This window comes from Chlorocebus sabaeus, chromosome 11 (assembly GCF_047675955.1).
Source record: "Chlorocebus sabaeus isolate Y175 chromosome 11, mChlSab1.0.hap1, whole genome shotgun sequence".
NCBI lineage: Eukaryota > Metazoa > Chordata > Mammalia > Primates > Cercopithecidae > Chlorocebus > Chlorocebus sabaeus.
In genome coordinates this window covers 35,103,876-35,129,760 of record NC_132914.1, presented here as the reverse complement: position 1 = coordinate 35,129,760, position 25,885 = coordinate 35,103,876, and the positions used below count along the sequence as shown (strand labels likewise).

At 35.7% G+C, this 25,885-nt stretch overlaps 1 protein-coding gene across 1 annotated transcript in view; it reads left to right on the top strand.

Annotated features, from left to right (window-relative positions):
* CPNE8 (copine 8) overlaps window positions 1-25,885 on the top strand; it is a 232,524-nt gene that overhangs the window by 169,611 nt on the left and 37,028 nt on the right. The window contains exons 14-16 of the mRNA XM_007968140.3: window positions 7,342-7,388; window positions 16,173-16,354; window positions 24,409-24,536. Coding sequence (XP_007966331.1) covers window positions 7,342-7,388; window positions 16,173-16,354; window positions 24,409-24,536 — 357 coding nt within the window. The remainder of the gene's footprint in view (window positions 1-7,341; window positions 7,389-16,172; window positions 16,355-24,408; window positions 24,537-25,885) is intronic.

The following is a 25,885-nucleotide window of genomic DNA, read 5'->3' as shown; positions in this document are numbered from 1 at the left end:
TTCTCTGTAATTAATTCATAATAACAGCTGTAGAAAACACGTGCAAGATGGTATTACTCTCTGTATGTGTACATGTGTGTCTAGTTTTCTTTGATACTCCCATATATATACTTGTTTCCTGTGGATCTTTGCTGTTCTAGTAAATTATTCTTATCTTGACATCTGATTTCTCTGTCATTCACAGCTTTTGGAAAGATGGTAGAGTAAAATAGGGACATTTTCCAAGTGCATATTTTAGTAGTACTAGGACATAAGTATTGGAAAGTCTCATGAGATGTTAGTACTAACTCATGCAATTTGGCAGGCATAACTTTTTTATATTCTAAAATATAATGCTGCTAACTAGATTTTATGAAATCCTTCTGTCTTTTCTGCTTCTGAAACATAAAATGACAGCTAAAGTAACACTTCCTAAACAAGATGTTTCAAGGATTTAAATGTGATTGTTTATGAATATTCTGTCAGGAGTAATCTTGTATAAATTTGAATTTTTTTTTTACTTTGACACATGATTGATTTTTTTCCTCTAACATTAGGCTTCAAGCAATATTAGAGAATGAAAAAGGGTAACAACTTGACTGACTGAAATGTTGTTTGGTTTACTTTCATAACAGATTGTTTATTAAAGTCTTCAAGAAACCTGTTTTATAACTTGAGGTTATAGTATTGCTAGGAACTTTCTTTAAAATTTTTATCAGTTATTATTTTCTAAATACATAGAGTATGGCACTTGATTTGATAAGTATGTGTTATAATATGAATGGAAACCCTTAGGAATCATGGGGTTGAACAAACTGGTGTTCACAATAAATGTGCAGGTGAGTTTTAGGTTATGCTATTGATTTTGAATTCAGTGATAAAATGCTGTGTTATCTTTGTCATTGTTTTTTAACAATATAAAACTGGAGTTTTGCCTTGTGAGTTCAAGAATGGTGTTTCATTTGCTCCTGTTTCTCTTGATCCTACAGCACAGTGCTTGGCCGTTGGAAGGTGCTCCATAAATCGTTGTTGAACTGTGGTTTTCTAAGTAGAAAAATCTCAATGGTATGATAGTAGTTAGCTTAGTGACCATCGCTACCATGAGCTGCTTTATTTAGTAAGCCATAGTATTTTCTTTCTCAGCTGAATGCTGCTGCTGATTCAAAGTAATAAAGGCGAGAGATTCTTCCTAACATGCAGAATGAGACAAAGAATTAATCAAATCTTGTCATCAATCAGTCATCAAATATGCTTCAGGATTCTGCTTTACTCATTGAGTGTCTCTGTTGCACCGTAATTACCAAATGGTCTTATTTATCATTTAGTGCTAAACGAATGCATCCACCTTTTATACTTAAGCTTAAGAGTATAAGTTTCCACATATTGGAAACCACCTCACTGTATTTACTGGGAAAGTGGACACATTTGTTTTATGATTGTTTCTAACTTGTTCTTCAGTGTAGCCTAGGATGTGTAGCATAACCATCAACTTCCTAGAAGCATTGGTTGCAGATACAAGACTTCAGTAGTCGTAGATACAAAAAGTGCCCTGGATTTCAACAGTGCTCATTGGTCCTGCCTTTCGTTCTTCTTCCTTCCTTCCTTTTTACCTTCCTTCTCTCTCTTTTTCTTTTCTTCTTTTCTACAGTTCATTGTTTTGTTGTACATAGTCTACATAGTTTTGTAATGTAGTTTAGCTATTTATAGTTTTAGTAAGTTAGTTTAATTCTAAATATCTGCTCCTTTTTATTTTCATTTTTTAATAGTGTCTCACTCTGTTGCCCAAGCTGGAGTGCAATAGTGCAATTATAGCTCACTGCAGTCTCAAATTCCTAGGCTGAAGAAATCATCACACCTCAGCCTCCTATGTAGTTGGGACTACAAGTGTACACCACCCCACCTGGTTATTTTTTAAAGTTTGTATTCATTCAGACTGGGTCCCAATATGTTGCCCAGGCTGGTCTTGAACTCCTGGCTTCAAGTGATCCTCCCACCTCAGCCTCTCAGAGTGCTGGGATTATAAGTGTGATCCACTGTGCCTGGCCTCTGCTCTCTCCTTCTTTTTAACTCTTATGTATGGTTCTTTAGTGAATAGCCATAACTTTTCTGTATAGCTTTGGTAGGCACAACTTTGGCTTTGAGAGGACCTTTGCATCTATGACTACTGAAGTCTTGTATCTGCAACCAGTGCTTCTAGGAAGTTGACGGTTATGCCACACATCCTGCGCTACCCTGGAGAACAAGTTAGAAACAATCATAAAACAAATGTATCCATTCGTCCAGCAAATACCATGAGGTTTCAATATGTGGAAAGCATTGTGCAGATGCTGTTACAAGAGAAAGTTGAATCAAGATAATAATGTGTATTTTCCTACAGTGTACTGACATTGAACCAAAGACTGGACTTCAAAATTGATCTTTATGATCTGTTAAAACATATATTCTTAAAGCTCAAAGTTATTTTTTATTCCTAATGAGGTGTTATTTGAATAAAATAACATAAAAAAGAATATATAGATTATTTTGTTATTTATATATTTGATAACATATTTGATAGAAGGAAAAATTTGCCCAAGCATGAGATTATATCCAGAATTTTTTTTACCATTAAGAACATCTATGTAGAATTTTTTCCAGGATTGCAGCATAATATTAATAATAGAATCCATATCCTTTATTGTGTGCCTATTATAGTCAGGAAGTTTGCAAATATTTAACTGGAGAAACAGATTAGTATAGAGGTTATGATTATGGTCTTTGTAGTTGAATGTGAATTCAAATTCCAATGCTCTTGTTTATTACTGGTGTGGAAATTATTAAGTTTTGTAAGCATAGATTTCCTTCTCTGTAAAAAGAAGATGATAGTATCTTCTCTTTAAAATTATTGTGTGGTTAACTGGTAGTAGCCATGTAACATCACATTATATATAATGTGTGATATATATAATGTGAATATCTTACATGTATATATTACGTGTGTAAAATAAAACATGTATGTAATATCTCATGTTGTTTCCTTTCAGTTCTCATTTCATTTCTATGGTCCAGGTACCTGTCCTCCAAGAGTTTTGAAATTTGGCTAAGGTCACCAACTGGGTTGCTGGGACTCAAACCCAGTTCATTCAGATTCAAAATCCACACCCTTTCTAATCTACCATACTGCTGTGTGTCACAGTCATTTCTCTCCCTACCACAGCATGACAAAGCAGTGTGCTGATGGTGATTGTTCTTTTCAGTCCCTCAAAGGGGCTTTTATCTGAAAATGTTCTCCCAGAAGTCTTACTATATTCTTTTTTTTAAAGTTTGTACTCACTTAGGTTCATGCTGGTTAGTATTATGCTCCAAATTAGCCTATATTCTTAGCCTATAAACCTGATTTCTGCTCTGAGAAAAAAATACCATATAACTATTCATATAAAGGGAATCTATACTAGTTTTTGTTAAATGTAAGCAAGAAAGGTTGTTGTTTCCGTAGGGGAAAAAAAAAAACAATGTGTGAATTTGATTCAATACCTGCATTGCATTTAGGTCTTTCCAGGCTGGATATTTGGAGAAAGAAGGAAATATCACTATAGTTTTAACAAAGAGAACTACAAGGGACCCTATGCTGTAATACAGAATCAGATTGCTTTATTTAAATCCCATCATTATTTATGCAATAGTTCCAAACTTCAAAGTGTTAAATCAATTGTGCTGTGTGTCAAAAGTAATTTGTTGCTAAAAAAAAAATAAGGTACTCATTTTCAGATGATTTACTTTTAATTAAAAATTATTTTGTAGATTAAATGTGATTCCAGGTTATTACAGTATTTATAGCATTGTCATGTATTTGTGTTTGTATATTTTCTCTGGTAAGAAAGAGATGGAATTACATATAGAGTCATAGGTATGCTCAAAAAAGTGAATTTCTTATGTGAATGCCACCACCTCATTAGTTTCCATCAGAAAAAAAAACTAAACTAATTCAGTAAAATAACTTTGGGTAACAACCATGTGCTGAAATATATATACACACACACACACACACACACACACACACACACACACACATATACATATATATACACACATATATATATACACACATACACACACATACACACACACACACACACACACACACACACACACGGTCCCCAAGTTGCAATAGTTCAACAAGATTTTTCTTTACCATGGTGCAAAATCAATACGCATTCAGTAGAAAGAAAAGTAGTATGATACGCTCTCCTGATGCTGGGCAGTGGCCACAGCTCCCAGTCAGCCACAGGATCACTGGGTAAACAACTGATACTCCAAAGTGTACTGTGTTGCCAGATTATTTTGCCCAACTATAGGCTAATGGAAGCATTCAGAGCACAATAAAATAGGCTAGAGTTAACTATGACTTTCCTTACGTAAGGTATTTAAATGCGTTTGTCTTACAGTGTTTTCAACTTACGGTTGATTTATCAGGATGTAACCCCACTGCAAGTTGAGGAGCATTTTGTAACATATTTCATCAATCACTACATATCTGTATTTATCTATATCTGTAAATACACCACACACACATGCACACATACACATACACAAAAACACACAGAGAGAAATGCTGTGAGCAATGGAAGACTACTAGTGTCTGAAATACTTCATTTCTGAAGAAAACAAAAGAAAATCCTGTGTGTTTCTTTTTTCACCTTTTATTTTAGATTCAAGAGTTACATGTGCATGTTTGTTACCTGGATATATTGTGTGATGCTGAGGTTAAGGGTACAAATGATCCCGTCACCCAGGTACTGAGCATAGTACCCAACAGTTCATTTTTCAGCCCTCAAGACATCCTTCTTCCTTCTCTCTTCTAATAGTCACCAGTGTCTGTTGTTGCCATCTTTATGTCCATGAGTACCCAATGTTTAGCTCACACTTATAGGGAAGAATGTGTGGTGTTTGCTTTCTGTGCCTGCATTAATTTCCCTAGGGTATTGGTCTCCAGCTATATCCAAGTTGCTGCAAAGGGCATGACTTTATTCTTTGTTGTGGCTGTGTAGCATTCCATGGTGTGTATGTACCACATTTTTTTATATCTAATCCACTGTTGATGAGCACCTAGGTTAGCTCCATGTCTTCACTATTCTGAATGATACTGCAATGAACATGGAGTGCATGTGTCTTTTTAGTAAAATGATTTGTTTTCTTTTGGATATATGCCCAGTAATGGGATTGCTGAGTCCAGTGGTAGTTCTAAGTTCTTTGAGAGAACTCCAAACTGCTTTCCACAGTGGCTGGAACTAGTTTACATTCTCACCAACATTGTATAAGCATTCTTCCCTTTCTTCCACAGCCTGGCCAACCTCTGTTGTTTTTTGACACTATTGTAAGAGCCATTCTGACTAACGTGAGATGTTATCTCATTGTGCTTGTGATCTGCATTTCTCTGATGATTACTGGTGTGAAGCATTTTTTCATGTATGTTGGCTAGTTTAGAAGTGTCTGTTCATGTCTTTTGCTCATTTTTTAATTGGGTTTTTTGCTTGTTGGTTTAAGTTCCTTGTAGATTCTGGATATCAGACTTTCGTCAGATGCATAGTTTGTGAATATTTTCTCCCATCCTCTAGGTTGTCTGTTCACTCTATTGATAGTTTCTTTTGTTGTGCAGATGCTCTTTAGATTAATTAGGTCTTACTTATCAATTTTGTTTTTGTTATGATTACTTTTGAGGATTTAGTCATAAATTATTTCCCAAGGCCAATATCCAGAATGGTGTTTTCAAGGTTTTCTTCTAGGATAATTATAGTTTGAGGTCTCATACTTAAATCTTTGATCCTTCTTGATTTAATAATTTTTGTATATGGTAAAAGGTAGGGGTCAAGTTTCATTCTTCTGCATGTGGCCAGCCAGTTATTCTAGCACCATTTGTGAAATAGATGCTATTCAATAAAATGCTATTCAGTAAATTTCCCCATTGCTTATTTTAGTCAACTTTGTCCAAGATCAGATATCTATAGATGTGCAGCTTTATCTCTGGGCTCTCTATTCTGTTCCATTGGTCTGTGTGTCTGTTTTTGTACCAGTGCTATGCTGTTTTGGTTAGTCTTATACTAAAAAGTCAGGTAATGTGATGCCTCTGGCTTTGTTCTTTTTGCTTAAGATTGCTTTGACTCCAGGCTCTTTCTGGGTTCCCTAGGAACTTTAGAATAGTTTTTCCCAATTCTGTGAAAAATGACGTTAGTAGTTTGATAGGAATAGCATTGAATATTTAGATTGTTTTGGGCAGTGTGCCCATTGTAATAATTTTGATTGTTCCAATGCATGAGTATGGAATGTTTTTTTTCTTTTGTTATGTTCTATGATTTCTTTTGAAGTGTTTTATGGTTCTCCTGGTAGATATATTTCACTGCCTTGGTTAGATTTATTCCTATATATATTTATTTTTTGTGTGTCACTCTTGTGAATGGGATTGCATTCTTCATTTAGCCCTCAGCTTGAACGTTTCTGGTATATAAACATGCTACTGATTTTTGTACATGATTTTGTATCCTGAAACTTTGCAGAATTTATCAGTTCCAGGAGCCTTTTAGTGTAGTATTTAGGATTTTCTAGGTACAGAATCGTATGGTACGTGAAGAGAGATGGTTTGACTTATTTTCCCATTTGGATGCCTTTTATTTCTTTCTCTTGCCAAATTGCTCTGGCCAGCTCTTCCAGTACTATGTGGAATAGGAGTGGTGAGAGTGGGCATCCTTGACTTGTTCCAGTTCTCAAGAGGAATGTTTCCAGTTTTTGCCTATTCAGTATGATGTTGGCTGTGAATTTGTCATAGATGGCCCTTATTATTTCGCAGAGTGTTCCTTCAACGCCTAGCTTCTTGTGAGTTTTATCAGGAAGGGATGCTGGAGAAAATCTTGTGTTTGGGGGATTGTCAAATAGAATTAGTTTAAGGAATGACATTATTAGAGATGATTTTAGCAATGCAACACTTTTAAGGGCATGCTAATTTCATGATTACTACAGAACAATTTTGGAAACAGATAAATTAATAATAAATGGTGGCATTGAGGCTGGAAAACAATTATTTGCATTTTGACTACTTTGTTATGAGTCACTTACTTAGTTATCAGACTCCAAAATAGGAGCTACTTTTATTCTTGAGACTTTAGTTTTCATTTTATGTGACTATAAATATATGTAACTATAAATACATTTTTGCCAAGTTCTTACCATGTAAAACTGCCTTTGTGATGCTATGCAATATGTACTGTAATATATTGCTCTTAATTAATGTTTGAGAAATTAGTGACATTAAAACATATAACCCAAATGGAAAAGAAACGCCTTTTATCAGGTTGTTTCATTATTAATGATTCTTGTTTACTTCTATTTCAGGACGCAAATCAATTTCACAGTGGCTATTGATTTTACAGCGTCAAATGGTGAGTGGTTTGGTTATCCCCTGATAAAAATCATCAGCAATTACATGAAAAATAAATTTATATTTTCATGAGTGTTAATTTATTCCTATATTCATATACTTCTGAAGTTTTCCATATAAAATATACATAAATTTTTCTTTCTTTTTAATGTTGTGAAATAGTTCAGATATACAAAAGGCTAGAAATAATATAACAAAAATGCTAATAGTATCATTCAGATTTATTATATATTGAAATATTATCATTGTTTTACATGTGTTTAAAAGAATACAAATTTTAGATGTACTGAAGCCTATTGTATATCTCTGACCCATTCTCCTACTCTCTGTTCTTTTCTTTATATAACTATAATTCTGAAGTGTATCAAGTGATAATCCTCATTTTTATAGTACTTTTGTATGTATGAATTTATATAAATATAATTCAACAGTATCTGTCCTTTATGAAGTTGGTTCACATTTACTCAATTATGAATTTTTAATAATTACTCATGTTAACACATTAATATCTAATTCACTTAGAGGGAGTGATATGTAACAGTCCATGTATGGATATTCATAATTTATGTATTAAACCTTTTAAGAAAAAAAAGATAGTGGACTTTTATGTTGAAGCGACTTTATTTCAAACAGAACAATCATTTGAAATTAGTTATTATGTATCATCAGAATGTGAACCTCATTATGTAACTTTTACCAGAAGTTGCCACTAGTTTATATTTGTCTATTTTTTCTTTCAAATGGCTTATTATATCTATGGATCCCACCTTATATTGTCTTTATTTCATATTTATCTCACAATGATTCACATTTTACAAAATAAAAGAAATTTTAGGGAAGAAAGTACCTTAGAAATCACTTAATTGAACCCTCCTCTTATACAAGTGAGGACCCTCAGATCCAGGAAATATTTTTACTAATAAACACACTTGGCTTGTTAGTTCTAGAGTTAGAACTACAGATAAGACCAGACTCTAATTCAGCTTTCACTGCGTGTCATGTTCATTCTCCAACAGTGTGGTTTCCATTAATCATTTTTACTTGTGTTTTATTCAGCATAATACAGAACATGGAAATAATACCTAAGGCCAGGCATGGTGGCTCATGCCTGTAATACCAGCACTTTGGGAGGCTGAGGGGGGCGTATCACCTGAGGTCAGTAGTTTGAGACCAGCGTGGGCAACATGGTGAACCTCATCTCTGCTAAAAATGCAAAAGTTAGCCAAGCATGGTGGTGCACACCTGAAGTCCCAGCTACTCAGGAGGCTGAGGCAGGAGAATCGCTTGAAGCCGAGAGGCAGAGGTTGCAGTGAGCCAAGATTGCGCCACTGTACTCCAAACTGGGCGACAGTGAGACTCCATCTCAAAAACAAAACAAAATAAAACAAACAAACAAAAAGAAATAATACCTAAAATCCAACGCTTTAAAAGACTATATTTTGTTCACTGATAAATACTAGCACAACTATTAAGATAAGAAAGAATTTATTCAATAAAGAGACAAACATTTTTGATTTGAGAAGAAACATTGACTTGAGAAGAAACAGATAATCAGAGTAGATCTATAACAAGTAAAGTGACTGAATTAGTGATTTTTAGAAGGCTATCCACAATGTTAATCTCAACCCAGGGCCAGGGAGCTTCATTGGTCAATTCTAACAAATATCTAGAGGAATTAATTCCAATTCTTCACAGACTCTTCTGAAATAGGAAGGAAGGTTACTTCCCAGCTCATTTTGTGAGGTTAATATTATCTTGATACCAAGAGAATTACACACCCTAACAAAGTAAGATTTGTCCTTGCAATGAGAGGATTTTTAATATTGAAAAATCAAATAACATAACACACCTGTATTAGTCTTCTTTCATGCTGCTAATAAAGACATACCCAAGACTGGGTAATTTATGAAGGAAAGAGGTTTAATTCACTCACAGTTCTACATGGCTAGGGAGGCCTCACAATCGTGACAGAAGGAGAATGAGGAACAAAGTTACGTCTTACATGGTGGCAGGCAAGAGAGCATTGGAAGGGGACTCCCCTTTATAAAATCATCAGATCTTATGAGACTTATTCACTATCATGAGAATAACATGGGAAAGACCCACCCCTATGATTCAATTCCCTCCCACCGGGCCTTTCCCATGGCACATGGGAATTATGGGAGCTACAGTTCAAGATGAAATGTGGGTGAGGACACAGCCAAACCATTATCAACACCCTATTGATAGAAGAAAACACTGAAACCACACGATCATCTCAATTGATGCAGAAAACACATTTTACAAAGTTCAGTGCACTTTCATGTTAAAAACACTCAACAGACTAGAAATAGAAAGGGATTTCCTAATCCAATGAGGGAATCTATGTAAAGTCCACAAATAACATGATACTTAGTGGTGAAAAGCTTGACATTTTCCTCCTGAGATAAAAAAACAAGACAAAAAGGTATGCTCCCACCTCTTCTATCCAACATTATACTGGAGGTTGTAGCCAAGGCCATTAGGCAAGAAAACTAAATACAAAATATACAGATAAGAAGGGGAGAAATAAAAGTATCCTTATTGCAGATGGCATGATCTTGTATACAGAAAACCCTAAGGAATCCACTGAAAATCTACTATAACCAATAAATAAGTTCAGCAAGTTTTCAGGATAGAAGATCAATATATAAAACTCAGTTCTTTTATGCACTTCCAAGAAACAATTAGAAAATGAAATTCAGAAAACAATTTATCATAGTATCAAAAGGAATATTATACTTATGAATAAATGTAACTGGCAATTCTTCTTCTGGATATATATGTAATACAGAATTACCTGCACTCACAGAAAATGCCATAGTTCATAGTAATTTGTAAACAAAAAAAAAAAATCAGAAAGCTTCATAGAGTATACCAGCTGGGTACTGGTAAAATAAACTGTGGTTCAGCCACAGAATGAAACACTATGCAGCCACCAAAAGGAAAGAATGAGGGAAATGAAGGAAGGAAGGAAGGGAGGGAGGGAGTGAGGGAGGGAGGGTAGGGGAAAAAGAGAGAAGAAAGGAAAGTGGACCATTCTTTCTACTAATATGGAAAGACTTCTAAGATATATTGTTAAATGAAAAGACCAAAGTAGAGAACAGAGTTACCAGTTATCAGTGTGCTGCCCTTTATGTAAAAATCGGGGCACTTAACAATATAAATGCATAAATATTAGAAGTATACATAATGAACTAACGGAAGGTGACTAGCACTAGTCAATTAGGTGAGCTAAGAACATTGGAGAGTAACTTCTTTATGGAAATCTTTTTATAGTATACTGATTGTGAAATTGTGAATACCTGTTCATAAAATAAACAAATATGGTTAAAAGAATGGAAAACAAGAGAAGTGCAAAACTTACAGTCCAACGACTTTGAAACAAGATAAGTGCAAACTAGTTTCTGAAAAAAAAAAAAAACAAAAAAAAAAAAACAAAAAAAACATTGTTGAGATAAATTAAAAATCAAAATAAAGAGAAAAACCAGCCATGCTCATGGATTAGAAGACTCCACACTGTTAAGTTGGCACTATTCACCAAAGTGATCTACAGATTTAAAGCAATCTTTATCAAAATCTGAAAGGATGTTGTGGAAGAAATTCATATGGAAATTAACATGAAATTTATTTAAAGCATCCTTATCAAAGTCTGAAAGGACTTTTTGGAGGAAATTCATATGGAAATTAATATGAAATTGCAAAGGACCCAAAAGAGCTAAAGCAAACTTGAAAAAGAACATTGAAGTAGGAGTCATCATATTTCTCACTTTTAAAACTTACTACAAAGCAACAGTAATTAAGATGGTGTCCTATTGGCATAAAGATGATTATACAGATCAGTGAAATGGATACAAGTTTGCAGAAGTAAACCCTGATGTCTGAGGTCAACTGATTTCAAGAATAATACCAAAACAATGCAATGGGGGAAGACTGGTCTTCTTAGCAAATGGTGCTGGGACAACTGGATAGCCACATGCAAAAGCATGAAATTGGACTCTTCCCACATACAAAAATTAACTCAAAGTGGATCAAATACTTAAATGTAAAAGCTAATGCTATATAATTCTCAGAAGAAAACCGGGCTGCATCTTCATGACCTTGGATTTGGCAGTTGATTCTTAAGACACCAAACTCATGAGCAACAACAACAACAAAATAGATAAAATGAACTTCAAAATCAAAACTTTTTATGCTTTGAAGGACACTATCAAGAAAATGAAAAGACATCCCCCAGAGTGGAAAAAATGTTTGCAAATCATACATCTCATGAGGGACTTGAATCTAGAATATATAAATAACTTACAATTCAATAAAAAAGACAAATAATCCAATGTTAAAAGTGGGCAAAGGATCTAAATAGAGATTTCTCCAAAGAAGAATATATAAAGTGGCCTATAAGCACATGAAATGATTCTTGGCCAACTTAGGCATCAGGAGATCCAAATCAAAACTATAATGAGATATCATTTCATACCCACTAGGGTGACTATAAGAAAACAGTCAAACAACAAGTGCTGGTGACGATATGAAGAAATCAGAATCCTCCTAACATTGTTGGTGGTTGTGTTAGTTCATTCGCATTGCTGTAAAAGAATACCTGAGACCGGGTAATTTATAAAGAAAGTAGGTTTATTTAGCTCACAGTTCTGCAGGCTGCATAAGCATGGCACCAGCATTTGCTTGGCTTCTGGTGAGGCCCAGGAAGCTTTCAATCATGATGGAATGCAAAGGGGCATCCAGCATATTACATGGTGGGAGCAAGAGAGAGAGAGAGGAGGAGGAGGTACCATGCTCTTGTTAACAACCACCTCTCACATGAACTAACAGAGTGAGAACTCCCTCATTACCATGAAGATGGTACCAAGCCATTCTTGGGGGATCCTACCCCATGACCTCCCACCAGGCCCCATCACCAACATTGAGATTTGGAGGGGACAAACATCCAAACTGTATCAGTGGGAATGTAAAATGGTACAGCCACGTTAGAAAAACACTTTGCTAGGTTCCTCACATTGTTAAATATAGAGTTGCCATATGACCCAGCAATTTCATTCCTAGATATATACTCAAGAGACATAAAAACATATATCAGCACAAAAACTCGTACGTGAATATATATAACAGCATAATATCCCAATTGTGGAAGCAACCCAAATGTCTAACAAGTGATAAATGATAAAGAAAATCCATACAATGGAATACTATTCTGCAATAAACAATAATAAAGCACTAATACATGCATGATACAAGATAGACGATAGTTGAGATCTGTCAGCTAAGTGAAAGCAGCTAATTACAAAAGATGACATATTCTGTGATTCTATTTTTATGAACTGTCAAGAAGAGGCAAATTGGAGACACAACGATGATGATTCATTATTTAGGGCTAGGGTGGTAACTAATGGGTACAGTTTATTTTTGAAGTGATGAAAATGTTCTAAAATTCACTATAGTGATGATTGCACATAACTAAGAATATACTAACCATCATTGAATTGTTCTTTGTTTTGTCTTATTTTGTTTTGTTTTTTGAGAGGGGGGTCTCACTCTGTCACCCACACTGGAGTACAGTCGTGCAATCTCAGCTCACTGCAACCTCTACTTCCAGGGCTCAAGCGATTCTCCAGCCTCAGCCTCCCAAGTAGCTGGGACTAGAGGCACATGCCACCAACTCCTGGCTAATTTTTGTGTTTTTGTAAAGATGAGATTTCGCCATGTTGCCCAGGCTGGTCTCGAACTTCTGAACTCAAAGCGATCCACCCACCTTGGCCTCCCAGAGTCCTGGGATTACAGGCATGAGCCACCATGCCCAGCTGAATTATATATTTTAAATGGTTAATATGTAACTTATGTTATTACATCCCAGTAAACTGTTAAAAATATTCTATTGAACTGTGATTTTCTTACAAAGGCATAGTACATCTCTAAAGCAAAATCAGATATAATTTTGATAATATTGGGTATAATAAAAGTATCCGTATTGTCAGTTTGTTGAAAGGATTAAGTGAGCTATAGCATCAAGTGGTCGATACATGTTAGGTTCCATGTTATAATTATTATGGCTATTAGTTGGGCCCCAATGTTATTAACCTACTGCAAATTCATTGTTTAAAAGCATCTTTGCAGATACAGAGGAAATACAAACACTGTCCCAGACTCAAGGAGTTGACTCAATACTTTAAATTGCCTTTTTTTTTTTTTTTTTTTTGGTACAGAACACAAGATCCATAACAGTATAAGAGAAAAAACAATAAGGGCTGGAATAAACAACGAGGGTTGTCTAGTATGTGTGAGACATAAGTTGGAGGAGGAGAAGGTGAATTTCAGGACAGGGTGGCAACTTGAGAGGTAGAGGTGGGAGGGAAAGTATCATTAGCAATAATGTGAAGAGACTGGCGTAGAGGAAGATGCTGGAAAGAGATAGGTGACATCTTTGTATGGGTACAAGGGGCCCAGCTATGCATGATAGGTTAAAATGTTTATATGTTCTGGGGTATTAATTGTATTTTTTTATTTACAGTTTTCATAGTGAAGTAAAAGTATTTGCCATACTGTCACCATTGGGTTAAAACTCTTCTATATTTACGACTTTGAGAGTTGGGGGAAGTGTTTGTTTGTTTGTTTGTTTGTTTATGTTTGTTTTTGAGACAGGGCCTCGCTCTGTTGCTCAGGCTGGAGTACAGTGGCACTATCAGGCGCTCACTGAACCCTTGACCTCCCGGGCTCAAGTGATCTCCCATATCTCAGCTTCCTGAGTAGCTGAGACTACAGGCATATGCCACCACACCCAGCTGATTTTTGTATTTTTTGTAGAGGCAAGGTTTCACCATGTTGGCCAGGCTGGTTGCGAACTCCTGGGCTCAAGTTATCCACCCACCTCAGCCTCCCAGAGTGCTAGGATTTCAGGCATGAGAGTTGTGTTAAATAACCATTTAGTTTAGTAATGGTATTTTTTATCTCTGATTCCACTGGGCTGTGGATCAAGTGGCAAAGTCCCTACTTTAGGAGGAAGTGTCAAAGAAAAAATCACACTGGACACATTAAAAAGGCAAGAAAGGCTTTAAGACCATTGCAAAGGAGTCAGGACTATTACAATAGAAGACAAAAATTGAACTCATCTACTCCAAAACAAAAGGTTGGAGTGTTTGTGCTTGCTGAGGTGAGCTACTGGAAAAGTCCTGGAGGACATTAGCACGGAACTTGGTTTGTGTGCTTAGGCCATCTCTGTTTGCTAATTGGTGCTTATTGAAGTTAGGCTTCTGTCTTCTCACGGAGACTGGAAGATAGGGCTGCTGTTTTTCTTGATGTTTATATTTCAAAGGAATGCCTTCCGTGTCCTTGAGAAAGATACTCCTTGGTTATAGAAGATTTACATCTCAAAGGGGCAGAGGAAGAATTTACAATTGCAAGTTTTCTAAAGTGAGAGCTCTAAGTAAAGAGCAATCAGGGTCTTATAGTCAAGAAGAAACTTTCTACAAGTTTCGTGAAGTTGAGGGGAACATTAGGCCATTTTGGTCAGAAGATACTTTTTTAGTGATTTTGTTCTGTGGAGCCAGCCCCTGAATGCTGGTAACTCCTGGAAATAGATATTTAAAAAAAAAAAAAGTGCAATTAATTGTTTTTAGGACAAAAATATTATGTGTACAATTACCTGTCAGATAACCCAAGGGGAGATCTTTATTTTGTTTCTCTTTGGATCTCAAGTGCTTTTTATTATTTTTTTTTCTTATCAGAAAAACTATGCCCTGAGCCTTTCCTTCCTCAGGCAATGCTTTAATGTAAAATTGAGCTTTATGTGCTGTTAGGAGTCTAGTCTCATTTAACTTTCCATTTTCACTTAGGAAACCAAATGGACTTTCAGGCTGCCTTTATGCTGGTAATTAGGGCAACTTGATGTGAATCTCAATGTGTCTGAGTGGTAGCACATATTAATACATTACACTTTCTCTCAATTTCATCGCTATTCAAGTGCAACATCCTGCACAGTATAAGCACTTTGAAATTCAGAACCTTCTGGATGACCCAGACCATAATAACTGTAGCAGTTCAACTTACAATTCTATGGTGCTTTATTATTTTTAATCACTTTTAAACATGTAATCTCATTTTGTCCCCCTGGTAAACACAGTGGTAGGATTTATTTTTTAGAGGCTGCCGTACAAATGGCAAGACTTGACTCTGGCCTCTGGCTCCTAGCTTAATGTCTAGTTCAAAAGTTGTGAAGAATTTTTTAGAATTATTTAATCAGCCTGCACTTGAAAATCACTATGCTTCCCTTTTTTAAGTGCTAAATTGGGATATTTCTCAAATATTCAGTTTATATTGGTGATAAAACATTACAAAGCCTTCATAATTATTGAAGTCCATTAAATCTACTGGGTCATCTTGCCATAGGCATAAGGATTCAAGCTAAAGGCGCATGATTTTGTTTAAAAGTTAAAGATTATAATAAAATAAGATTAACAAAAGTACTTTTATACCACCGGAACAAAAACTCAAAAATAGCCTGTGGCATTGAAAATAAGAATCATTTCTGAAAAATTCTGCATGTGCTTTGGCATATCTTAGAACTTTCTATATGTCTAATATAATGTAACAAATATTCCTATGTTAATATCCATCCAAAAAGAAATGAATTGACACACTGTATATAGGCAGAAAGACATAATTTTGAATATTTCATTCTGAAATAGACACTAAGAAAAATCTTGTTAAATGTATTTAGCCTAATTGCATATGTTTGAAATATGTGTTCTGTCATCAGGCAACCCTGCTCAGCCCACTTCCCTCCACTACATGAATCCTTACCAACTGAATGCCTATGGTATGGCACTAAAAGCAGTGGGAGAAATCGTTCAAGATTATGACAGTGATAAAATGTTTCCAGCTCTAGGTTTTGGTGCAAAACTGCCTCCAGATGGAAGGATATCTCACGAATTTGCACTGGTAAGAATTTGTCAAAAGGATTTGATGTTCTGAAAAATTAATGTTAGACCTTTTAATATTGCTTTGGTGCTTATTCTTTAGTCAGTCATGTAGCAAGCTTTTCTGACTGTAGCTTAGTTTTGGTAAGTAATTGACTTTGGAGTGTGAACTTAATGGGAAAAAGGACAGCTAAATAGCTTAGCCATAAATCTACCTGAAGTGCACCCACCTGATTTACAAATAGGGGGTCTATTTTGATTATCTATTGCTTGCTAACAAACCTTCCTAAAACTTGGAGATACCAAACAATGTCATTCTATTCTGCTTATGATTTGTGGCTCAGGAATTCAAGCAGAGTATAATGGGAGATAGCGCATTTTTGCTTTGCTGTACCTGGAGTCTCAGCTTAGGTGACTTGAATGGCTAGAGATGCCTGGAATTGGTGATTGGGGCCACATTTTTCAACTTAGTTCTGGCTGTCTGTTGAATTCCTTAGATCTTCTCCATGTTATGTCTTCTGGGGCTGATATGTCTCCTAACATGACTTCTTTGTTCATGTTCATTCATGTCTTGGGCCTGAGCTTGGAGAGCTGAAAAACTGGGGTTGCCTGGACAACTCTCCCTTGTTTTATATATGGCCTGTCTCTGTAGTTATGGAGGGCTTCATAACTGTATAGTGGTCTCATTGTAGTACGATTTCTTATGTAGCAGCTAACTTTTCCAGGGCGAGTAATCTAAAAGTCTAGTACAGAAACTCCAAGGATGTTTATATCATATTCTTAGAAGTACCAAAATGTTATTTCTGCAACATCCTATTGGTCAGGCAAGTTACTAAGACCATCCCAGGTTCAAGGTAGAGGAATTAACCTTCACTTTTCAATGGGAGGAGTATCAAAGAATGTGTGGCTATTTGTAATGTACCAAAATTTTTAAAATCTAAGAAAAGAAATAATTGTGTTAAACTTAATGAAGTTTATTAATTTTCCTTTCATATGTTTCTTCTCACCCTTGAATTTTTCCCTTTCTCTGTCTCTGTAATTCTCTCCTTTGCTGCCTTTCCTGCCTCTGTGGTCATTCCTTGTAATCAAACCTATACAAATATATACTGGTTGAGCCTCCCAAATCAGAAAAGTAAATGTTCCAAAATCTGAAACTTTTTGAACTCAACAAGATACTGAAGGGAAACACTCATCGGAGCAATTTGGATTTTGGATATTCAGATTTGAGAAGCTCAACTGGTAATTATATAAATATTTTAAAATCCAAAGAAAGAAATTCAAAATCTGAAACACTCCTGGTTTCAGGTACGGGATACTCAACCTGTACTGTTAAGGAAGGATTTGTGCCTTACTTTTTTTTTTTTTTTTAAAGACAGAGCCTTGCTCTGTTGCCCAGGCTGGAGTGCAGTAGTGAGATCTCGACTCACTGCAACCTCTGCCTCCCCGGTTCAAGCAGTTCTCGTGCCTCAGCTTCCCAAGTAGCTAGAATTACAGGCATGCATAACACCTGGCTATTTTTTGTATTTTTAGTTGAGATGGGATTTCGCTGCGTTGGTCAGGCTGGTCTCAAACTCCTGGGCTCAAGCAATTTGCTTGCCTCAGCCTCCCAAAGTGCTGGGATTGCAGGGGTGAGCCATTCTGCCCGGCATTAATTTGTTCTTTGAGCCCAATTAAAACACATATAGGATCCATATTGCTGTGGTTTCAATCTGGCCTCTCCAGAGTTCAGGTGCTGCTAATGTAATAGTATTAAGTGAGGCCGTTAAGAGCTAGTTAGTCTGCAAGGGCTTCGCCCTCATGAATGAAATTAAGGCCCTTATAAAAGAGGCTTTACTCAGCTTGTCCTGCCTTCTGCAATGTGAGGATATAGCCCTCACCAGACAACTGAACCTACCGGCTTCTTGATCTTGGACTTTCCAGCCTCCAAAACTGTGAGAACATTTCTATTGTTTATAAATTACCCAATCCCAGCTGTTCTCTTATAGCACAAACAGAATAAGACGAGAGATCAGACCTCTTTAAATCTATGAAAAATAATCTCCCACATTGATGATGAAAATAAGAATGATTATGTTGATGATAATGTTTCAACTTCATTATTCCCTAATGATTATATTACTTTAAAATTTTCAAAGCACTTTTGTTTTCTTGTATAAGACAGACAAGGGTGAAGTAGGTTTTCAGTGAAATGGTATTTGACTCAATGCTGAGTATTTACTGAGTATCGAGTCACATACTTTATACTCATTATCTTATATAATCTTCATAAAATTCCTATGTGGTAGATACTTCATGCTGACGCATTGCAGTGCTCTAGAAACTGCCAATCTCATTACCTGTGGTGAGAAAAGTTCACCAAGGAGTTGTATAACTCAACTGAGAGGCTCAGAAGTTGCCCATTGTCCCAAAGGACAGGACTTGAACCCAGGTCAGTCTTATTTTAGAATTCATGCTCTTAACTACAGCTAAACCCCATCTTATAAAAGCACCTGTAATCTTACCTCTTGGATATATGCTTATATTAACACCATGATATATGTATCTTTATATAACTTTTTATATAAGATTTCATCTTTCTCAAATGTTTTAAGAGGAGTACTACACTTTTATTTTTGTATTTATTCTTACTTTTCTATTCCATCACCCACACGATTTCAGGAGAGGTTGCTGGAGGGCTAAATTCTTTCTTCCATGAAATAGGCCACATGCCAAACTCCAAGTGTCATAAAAATGAGTATCTGTTGGGATTTTGTTGTGTCTTAGAAAATTAAAATCTCCCAGAAACTTATAAAACCATGAAAATCACTCATGTGATTCTAAGTCTGAAGTGCCTCAGGAAAAAGGTCAGGAGCTATTTTAATGCCTAAGAAAAGGAGTAATTGTGTTAAGCTAAATGAGAGGTTTATTAATTTTCTTTCCATACATTTCTTCCTCCACTAGTGTGTATTTTTTTTTCCTTTTTCCTCCCCTCCACTTTTCTCCTTTTCTGCTTTTCCTACCTCCACATTTACCCCTTGTAACCAAAACTATACAAATATCTACTGCTAGGGAATGATACATATTTTTTGTTATTTACACCATAATCTGTTCTTTGAGCCCAATTTGAACATTTATGGAATAGAGATCATACCCCTTTAAATCTATGAAAAATAGTCTCTCAAATTGATGATGAAAACCACAATGAATGATTGTGTTGATGATAATGCCTCAACTTTAGTATTACCATATGATTATACTACTCTAATTTTTTTCAGAGCACTTCTGTTTTGTTGGATAAATAAGGCAGATATGGGTTAAGTAGGTCTTCAGTGAGATAGCATTTGATTTGATTCTTGCTGAAGTATTCTGTGTAAAGCTCATCTTAAATCACTGCAATATCTATGTCTAGGTACAGAAAATGACAAATACAAAAAGTTCAGTTTCATGACAGTCTGGCCTTTCATGAACTACCTGGTGTTAATAAACCCTCACGTTTCCATGGCATGAATTTGTGATATATATTCTCTAACATTAACCTGTTTATCTCACAAAATTCACATAATTCTTTTGGATAGCAAGGGAGTCTTCTTAACAACTTAAATTACCCCCAACGTGTAAGTTTTGCTGGCACAGATGTTGAACTTAAGCTTTGCTCATTTGAAAAGGTCTCAGTAAATCCCAGCTTTTTATGTGAGACACACTATGGGAAAAGAAAAAGGAATGGGAGAGGAAAGGAAGAATTTCCTAGTATTACCATTTCAGGACTTATGGTTATGAAAAGAATGGGTCATTGCTCTCCTCTCACTATAATTCTTGATGACTCCTTTTGGGGTTATAACTGAAAACACAGTAGTGTGGAGTTCTGGTAGAGGTATTTCTAATGAGCTTGTGGCCGGTGGTCCTTAAAAGAAGGTCTTCCATGTGGACCAATAGAGAAACGCTACACCTGTCCAAGTGATTTCTCCTAGGAAATACCTAAATGTACTTGCATGCTTTTCACTTATTTTGGCATTTATACAAATGTATGCAATTTAATATTTATGTGTATGTATTTTTTTTTTGCCAAGTAGGCATCAGCAATTTCATAACCAAGAGTCTTTAACACTGTATTGCATATAAAACAGAAGCTCAATAGGTGTTTGTTTATCGAATAAAAGGAAGAATTCTCTCAGCTTTTTCCCACAGTAAGCAACAGTCACATTTCAGAGTAGAGCAACAGCCCCTAAGAGCTTCTTTTCAGTATTTTGTCAGCTTGTTAGCCCTGCTGAAAAGTGTCAAAGACTGCAGGCGGCCACAGAAATGACAGGCTTCTTGCATGGAGCTGAGTCCACACTCTCAGCACAATCCCTGAGGGAGCTAAACGGGAGGAAAAATACGTAAGAGCTGGACACCCCTCCACACTTAAGTCTGAGTGGTGAGATTACTGATCATTTTAAAGTCTGATCTTTATGCTTTTCTATGTGTCCTACAAGTTAACATGTATTATTTTATAAATGGAAAGGTTAATTAGGTTGTTGAAATATGAAATAGGGCGTCCTTTGCCTTCTTCATTAATAAACAACAAAATTAAATGTGCTTATTTAAAAAAAAAATCCCGTGTTTTACTTTTTGTGTCAGAGCCACACCTGGACTTATTCTAATTTGTTTTAACAAGAAATAACTGATTCCCTGCATAATTACTTCAAGAAATGAGTTTTTAAACACATTTAAAATATTTTTATTTATTTCAATAGTTTTGGGGGAACAGGTGGTTTTTGATTACATGGATAAGTTCTTTAGTGGTGATTTCTGAGATTCTGATGCACCCATCACCTGAGCAGTGGTCACGGTGTTATCCTTCACGCTCCTCCCACCTTTCCCCACCAGTCTCCAAGTCCATTATATCATTCTTATGCCTTTGCACCTTCATAGCTTAGCTCCCACTTGTAAGTGAGAACAGACAATATTTGGTTTTCTATTCCTGAGTTACTTCACTTAGAATAATGGTCTCCAACTCCATCCAGCTTGCTGTGAATTCCATTATTCTATTCCTTTTCTTGGCTGAGTGGAATTGCATGGTGGGTGTGTGTGTGTGTATACATTTTCTTTATCCACTTATTGGTTGGTGGGCATTTAGGCTGGTTCCATATTTTTGCAATTGCAAATTGTGCCGCTAAAAACATGTGTGTGCAAGTAACAGTCTTAAAATTCTTTTTATAACTCATTATAACTTTCTCATTAAGAAGAAAATCTCATTTTAGTAGCTGTAAAATATTTAAAATAATCCTGATGTAATCCAGAGCATATGCTAAAAAGAAGTCATAATTTTATGTGGTAAGATATTCTTATCATCTAAGATGTATGAGGGAAACTTAGAGCAACTTATTATGGCATTAGAACTAATTCAGAAATCATTAAACATTCCATGATGATGAATAGAACATCTAATGACTACCTTTACATTATCAAAGAAGAGAAAAATGGTGACCTTGTAGTTTCAGTTCCAGAGAAATAGTGGTAACATACAGTTTCATCAAAATGTAAACCTCCAATCAACATGTTAAAAAGTAAAAGTAGCTCAGGACTACCCTAGTTTGTAACTGTTCCTTTAAGGTAGATATATAATACATTTTTATATGCCCAAAATCAGTAATGAACTTTAATTTTAATTAGCTTCATACCTTATCAGGGGAAAAGAGCACCACAGAATCTTAAAGGAATGTGAACTAGGTCGGCTCAGATGAACATCAGAACACTAACTGCTTTGTGCTAAATATTAAACTTATCTTTTTATTCTATTTTCAGCCAAGTCATGCAACCAGTTTTATAATGTAAAGAAGGCTTTTATTTTTATGCTTTCAAAAATGTATGAGGGTTAATAAAAATGTTTGAAGAAAAGACAAAATTAAAAGAAAAAAAGTGGATATAAATCCCTCTCTCACGAATGATAAAATTGAAGTAGTTGGTAACATTTGACCCAGTTTCCTAAGATCCCCAGCCTTGTAGAAATCTTGGCATTTTGGCCAGGTGCGGTGGCTCACACCTGTAATCCCAGCACTTTGGGAGGCTGAGCTGGGTGGATCACCTGAGGTCAGTTCGAGACCAGCCTGGTCAACATGGCAAAACCCCGTCTCTACTAAAAATACAAAAATTAGCTGGGTCTGGTAGTGCATATCTGTAATCTCAGCTACTCGGGAGGCTGAGACAGGTGAATCCCTGGAACCCAGGAGGCAGAGGTTGCAGTGAACCGAGATCTGGCCATTACACTCCAGCCTGGGCAACAGAGCAAGACTCCGTCACACATACACACACACACACACACACACACACACACACACACAAAGAAAAGAAAGAAAAAGTAAAAAATCTTGGCATTTCATAGTTTTGTAGCATAATAGTGTTTAAGAAATTGAACTCTGGAGTTAGACTGCCTGGTTTAAATCATAGCTCTCCCCTATTTGTGTTGCGTGACCTTGGGTACAGTATCAACATTTTCATTACCTTGGTTTCTTTATAAAGTGGGGTTAATGACTGTCCTACAATTTTAGGGTTATGAAAGTTATATGTAAATATTTTAGTATAAAACTTGGTATATAGAATTCAACAAATTTTAGTTATAAATTACCAGTTACTTGTGATTGTTCAGGTAAAAACATGTATGCTAAAATTATTGCTAACCCTATTTAAAAGTAGTTACTATCACTAGTGGATAAAAAATATATGCACACAATTTTAGATATTCCCCTTTGAGAGGTGGAGGCTATCTCCTTTTTCTCAAGTGTGAACTAGACTTAGTAACTCATTTCTAGCAAATGGATTAAAGTAGGAGTAATGATACGTAACTTCTGAGACTGGCTCATAAAAGGCATTGGGGCTTTGTCCTTGCTCTTTCTCTGGGATCACTCAATCTGGGGAAAGTTAGCTGCCATGTTATGAGAACACTCAAGCAACCCTGTGGAGAGTCCATTTGGCCTCCTGCCAACAGCCATGTAAGTGAGCCTTTTTGGAAATAGATCCTTCTGTCCACTGTCAAGCTTTCAGATGACTTCAGCCCAGGTCGGCATGTTCACTGTAACCTCATGAGAGATCCTGCTCAGGAACCACCCTGCTGAGCTGCTTCTGGATTCCTGAGACTTCAAAAATGTATGAGATAACAAATGTTCATTGCTTCAAGCCACTATACATAGGATATAACTTTGAGGGTAATTTGTTACATAGCAATAGATAACTAATACATGGTCTTGTGTTATTTGTATAATTTGGACTAGGAAAATTAAACCTAATAATGACAGAGCATTTAAGGTATGAAAAAGCCAGCCTAGATGTTCAGGGTTAAAGTTGCCTCAGGTCCTGTTCCCAGAATAAGAGCTTGGGTTAAAGTTGCCTTTCGGGGCGCTGTTCCCAGAGTAAGAGCTTCTTAACAGCAAGCTCCGTTTCCCTTGAATGACCTGGGTTGTTTTTTTATTCCTTTCCTTTTGCCTTGTCTTGATGTTCCCCACACCAAATTATATTCCCTCTGACACCTTCTCTACTTGGAGTTATCAGTTGTGGCCTGAAAATGTTCATGTGGCAGATATTTTACATTTTTCCTGCTATCAGGTAAAACTGTTTGAATTGATAGCATTTATTTTTTCTAATTTTAATACATGTTCACTGCAGAAAAATTGGAAAAATAGAGAATAGGTTAAAGGACGAAAGGAAAGTTATCAGTTATCTAACTACCCAGAGGTAGCCACTATTAATACATTGGTTTTCTTCTTTCTAGGATTTCTATATGTTTATCTCCACGTGTACACAAACCTGTGTAAATTAAGATACTATTAATTTTAGAATATTGTGGTGTTCAGCTTCTCTTATTTAAATTTTTCTTCTGCCATTTTTTGAAGGGTATAGATTTTTAATGACTGCACATATCATATTATGATCTGCATAATATATCATAATCTATTGTTGATCACCTAATGTATTATTGTTTTGCTATTGTAAATTTATAAATAAGCGCTCTTCCAAAAAATATTTATGATTGTCAGTGTGTATTATTCTCTTGTCTTTTTCAATTGATCTTCACAGAGATTTACTTTTTTACTGTTGTTTTTTTCTGCCTATAAATTTCTACAGAATGGGAACCCTCAAAACCCCTACTGTGATGGCATTGAGGGGGTGATGGAGGCTTATTACAGGAGTCTGAAATCTGTACAACTATATGGGCCCACCAACTTTGCTCCTGTAATTAATCATGTAGCAAGGTAAGTAGAGAGCAGACAAGGGGCTTATTCTGATGTACTGGAACATGGTGAACTCGTAACATTGTTGCTAGTATGACTCCACACATGAAAGTTGTTTTCTTCTAATTTACCTCCAAGAAAGTGAGGAAAAAATGTACCTTAGAAAGAGTCTCTATCAAATGATCATGATACTTTGCTGAGAACTGTACATTAAAATCTCAAGTTAAGGAACATTTGCTGGGTTATGTTAGGAACTATCTTTGTTCAACTAAGGAAAACGTTTTCTTAGGAAAAGGCATCCATGAAGAAAATAACAAGATCAGTGGTGATGTAAACTGTGTAAATCATTCTTATTTAGTATCACATTCCATAGTAGTAATAAGTAGCATAGAAGTAATAAGAGACTGAATTCTATTAGATGACTACTTGAAGCATTCGGTGATATATAGGGCACATTATTTTAACTTCTCTGAAATTAATATAGTAGCTAATTTATAAATTCCCAGAGCTCTACCTGTGTATAGTACATAGTACTGAGATCAGAATATAATTGCTTATTACTCCAGGTACATGTTCTGAAGGAAATGTTAAAATGTAAAAAATAAATCTATATATACTTATCATTTTTCATTAGTGCATAAATGAATTAGACAACACTGTTTAAATCCCTAGAAAGTTTGGCCTATGTAAATCCTATGACACCCTGACTTATTTTGAGATAATTAGAAATTGCATATCCTTTAAAACATGTAGCCAGAACTTGAAAAAAATTCTGTATTTTGGTCAGTTTATCAAGTACAAAGGTAATGTGAAACCCCAGTTCTCTGAAGGTTCTAGTACTTTACCACTTTCCCTAATGAATATTACTGGCAGTTTCAGTGTGTTCTACTTTTCATTATCTGGGACATGGACAAAATGCTAAAATATCCCTTGCACCCAGGGCTGACCCCAGTGCAACTTCCCTGTGGAACTCTGACTCAGGTTGACAGTGATACATTGATGACTGTTCTCTGAGTGTGACCCTTCAGCTTGAATTTTTCAGACAAAATCATCTGCAATCTCTACTAAAATATGAATTTTATTAATACATCTTAATGCTGTACACATACAACCCCACAAAAAAATGGTACTTAGTCTTACCTATTTTACCTTTATTTCTCTGGCACCTGTTCTTTTCTATTTCTCTTTTTTTAATACAATCTTGGCTCCCCAAATTGATCTCACAATCCATTAATGGGTCATTACTTGCAATCTGAAAAACATATCCTAGCTTATTATAGTAGCCAATGTAAGTAATGTCATATATACTGTCTCTTGATGGCTGTCAAAGCAGAATATAATACCATGCTAATACAAGATAAATTATAATT